This window comes from Alligator sinensis, unplaced genomic scaffold (genome assembly GCF_000455745.1).
Source record: "Alligator sinensis unplaced genomic scaffold, ASM45574v1 scaffold96_1, whole genome shotgun sequence".
Taxonomy (NCBI): Eukaryota; Metazoa; Chordata; order Crocodylia; family Alligatoridae; genus Alligator; species Alligator sinensis.
Window position 1 is genome coordinate 1,374,777 of NW_005842402.1, and position 3,541 is coordinate 1,378,317.

Genomic DNA, 3,541 nt, shown 5'->3' on the forward strand with positions numbered 1-3,541 from the left:
CCTGAACACCCAGGCACATACTGCATGGCTGTGCTCATCTGGATGCGGCCTTTGATGAAATAGCTCCTAGAGAACATCTAGGTCAGCCACCTGTTTCTTTGCCTATTCAGGAGGTGAACACCATTTTTGACTCCTTCCTCCCCAAAAGGAAAATATCTTCAATAAGTGTTTTCTTGTTGGCACTTGACTGTTTTAAGAGGTATTCTTAATACCACTGGTAATCAGCAGCCTAGTTACGGGTTGGCAGATCGAAATACCTACTCAGTCTCCTCGCCCCACATAGCACACCACCCAAGACACTTAACGTTTATCTGACAAGAGCAGGGAAGAAAGTGCCAGCACTAGGTATCCACTCAAAAGAAGTTAACTTTGTCCTGAAGCAGTTTGTTTTCACTCTTACAAAGTACACTTTTTACCTTGTAATCTGGGGATATAAGGCTGACCTCAGCAAGGTCCCCTAGAGATAATATTGAAGTACCTGGTCTTCACTGTGTTTCTAAGCTCAGGATTGCTCATGCTTATTAATGATTTCAGAGTAAAAATGCACCTTTTCTAGCTGCAAAAAACAAGCTCAGTATTGTAAACAGCTCAGAGAGGACCTTTCAACCAGACCAGGCTCCTACTAGTCGTGACACACATGATGGTAGCCATCTTAACTCTACAATTTGTTTGGCAACAGGTCCCCGTTCAGCTGTTTCTGGCTGGCCTCCTGCCCAGATAGTTAAAAAAGTCTCAGCTTTGCTCAGAGATCCAACAGAAAAATAAGTTCTTGAAATAGCATTTTTTTCTGGACAATGAATTAACTGTTTCAGTGTCAATAAAGAGTCCTCAGACTTCCTCTTTACCGTACGGAGCCTGGTGGCTACTGGGGCATTTTTTCAGAAGCAAGGACTTTTTACCTTCCAGCCCCAAAGCTAACAAAAATAAATTAAAAAAAAGAAAAAGAAAAATGAAGCAATTGTCAGCAATAAGGGTTGTTTCAGAACTGGGTGAGATTAAAAAGGGACAAGAACGGTCTTTCACAGACATTATTCTGCCCTACAGCAATCAGAAGAAAGGAGGATCTCTTAAGACATGGCAAGAAGCTCAAGAATCTACATGAAAATGCAAATTTGAAAGTCATAACTTTAGTTCTGGTCCTAAATCCTTCATCTTGTTTTTATGACCCCCATATAAATAACCTTAAAGGTTAAAATAAGGGAAAGAATACAGATGGACTTTTCCAGTTTGTTCTGTTGTGGAGCCCCAAGTATTCCCCTCTTTAGAAAACAAAAAAACCCAACAAAACCCCCCTAAAAAACACAAACATTAAATCATTTCCCACCTAATGCAGCAAAATAAAGCAAGCCACCTAGAATTCCATTCTCTTCAGGAACCAAAAAGGCTCCTCTTTTTGTCACTCAATCTCTAGAGTGGTCTCACAGCTACAACTGGGGTTTTAAAAAGTTATGTCTGTTGCAGCATCTATGTTTTAAATGCATTTACTGCATAAATATGATACATTCCCTACATGTCGCCCAACATATTTGACTGCTATCATAATATAGTAAACTCTAGTTAACTTACTACCCCAAGGGAAATGCAAATAATGGTAAGTTACCCAGCAGTGGCTGTTTATCAAGTGTTAGAGGGGTGAGGGGAGGGAGGAGAGACAGCTGGCAGGGAATCAGAGCAGACCAGCAGCAAATTATATCATAGTGGCAAATTATACCATAGGCAAACTAATCAGTTTACCATAATTTGCTTCTGAATGAGAGCGATATGAAATCTCTTCACTCCAATTGCTGTTCATCCACTCATGCCCCTAAAAGCATGGCAGTTTGGAAACTTTTTCCTTTCTAGTCACATGGTTAACTTTTAGTTTCTTGTCCAAGAATTTCCAACTGTGAAATGAAAGGAATCTGTGAAGTTGTGTCTGAGCTAGCATAGCAGATATAGGAACAGGAATATCACCCAGTACTTCTCTTCCTACACAGTAGTATAGGCCAGCCTGAGTGATCCTCCCATGAAAGATCTGAAAGGACAGTAAGCTATGTTTCAAGGTTTTACACCAGCTTGCACTAATTGCTTAACACTTGTACTGCGTTTGGAACAGAATTGTTGCATTTTTACAATAATTTTAGATTTACCTTAAGTTTGTGTTTGTGGTTAACTTCTACTAAATGGGGGAACTCTCAATGCCCATCGGATATAAGGGAATGGATCACTAAAAAAAAAAAAATCCTTATAATCATTATTATTATTTTACCAATGGCTGCTATATAGGCATTTCCATAATGACATACTACTGTGCTGGAAGGCAATTTCATATAAATTATTTCCATGCTACCCACTTATAAAAGGTTCCTTCTTATTGAATATTTTTTTCTGGATACAAAATTGTCCTTTTCAGAGGGATGGTAGAGATTAACCACTTACAGTATACATAATTTTCTATGTTTGGTACAATTGGTCAGCACCTCAAAGGAAGCTGAGTTTTTCTAATACAGAACACAAATGCACCTCACATTGGTAAAAATCACAGATTCCATGCATTTGTAGTCTAGTGGCAGGAGATTCAGAATTTCCCACTATTTGGTAATAACAAAACAAACCACATTAGCACTTAAACTGATCAATGGTTCAAAGCAGTTAATTTATAACTAACAGTAAACCTATACTACTACCTTCATTTTTTTTTCCTCACTGCTGTACCATCAACTTATCTATAGTTCCCAAAGCAAGACTGGGGATAAAAAAAATGGGCTAGCTAAGGGTCAGCCTGGAATGCTGGCTTTCAGGACAGCAACTGAAATACCCCATTTTTACACAAATGTGTGCTTAGCTCTGGAAAATGCTATCAAGCTCTCCTCCTCAATTTCCACATATAGCACTGGCTTATCTAGGACTTCAGCTTATTCACTTAGCTTGAGATATTGAGGAAGAAAATATAATTATTCCAAGGATCTCAGGCAGACACGGCTGGAAGATCTAAATTCACAAGTAGCCACAACATAAAAGAAGGAAAGGTTGTTTAAAGTAAACCTGCTGCAGGTTTAATTCTTACCTCCAGAAGCCCAATTTCTGTCTCAGCTGTGGAACAGAATATTTGAACCGTACAATTTAATGTGCATGCTGAAATACAACATACAGTCACTAAGGAGGGGAACCCAGCTTGCACAGCTGCCAGACTATGCTCCATGTTATCCCTTCTTTCTTCATATATATTAACATTAAATCTTATCTCTAAATTCACATTCTTAGGATGTTTCTCTTGGACGGTCTTGAAGATCTGGAATAGCCAGGGCAGAAAATATAAAGCCATCCGGCATCCTGGTCTTCTTTTAAAAGAAAAGACTAGATTTGCTCCATTTAAATTTTTTTTAAAGAACAGGCCGTATTTTGGACCGTAACTAAGCATTCCTCTAAGCAACTGATCAATGAAAATCCATTAGAACACAAGAAACAGATCTTACTTTTTTAATACAATTCCTGTTGAAGCATGCCACAACAACAAAGCATCCTCTTCAAATGCACTCATTTGGGATGCAGCGTACTCTTT

The 3,541-nt window shown here is 38.7% G+C and overlaps 1 protein-coding gene across 9 annotated transcripts in view; it reads right to left on the reverse strand.

Annotated features, from left to right (window-relative positions):
* RNF146 (ring finger protein 146) overlaps positions 1 to 3,541 on the reverse strand; it is a 13,343-nt gene that overhangs the window by 2,470 nt on the left and 7,332 nt on the right. For 4 of the 9 annotated variants that reach the window (XM_014522839.2, XM_006029883.3, XM_025211353.1 and 1 more), the window contains exon 3: positions 3,456 to 3,541. The exons of 3 other annotated variants lie outside the window; for them this stretch is intronic. In XM_014522839.2, coding sequence (XP_014378325.1) covers positions 3,456 to 3,520 — 65 coding nt within the window. In that variant the 5' untranslated portion in view covers positions 3,521 to 3,541. Of the gene's footprint in view, positions 1 to 2,129; positions 2,207 to 3,455 lie in introns of all 9 variants that reach the window. 2 more of the 9 variants (XM_006029884.3, XM_025211356.1) reach the window with 2 other exon arrangements.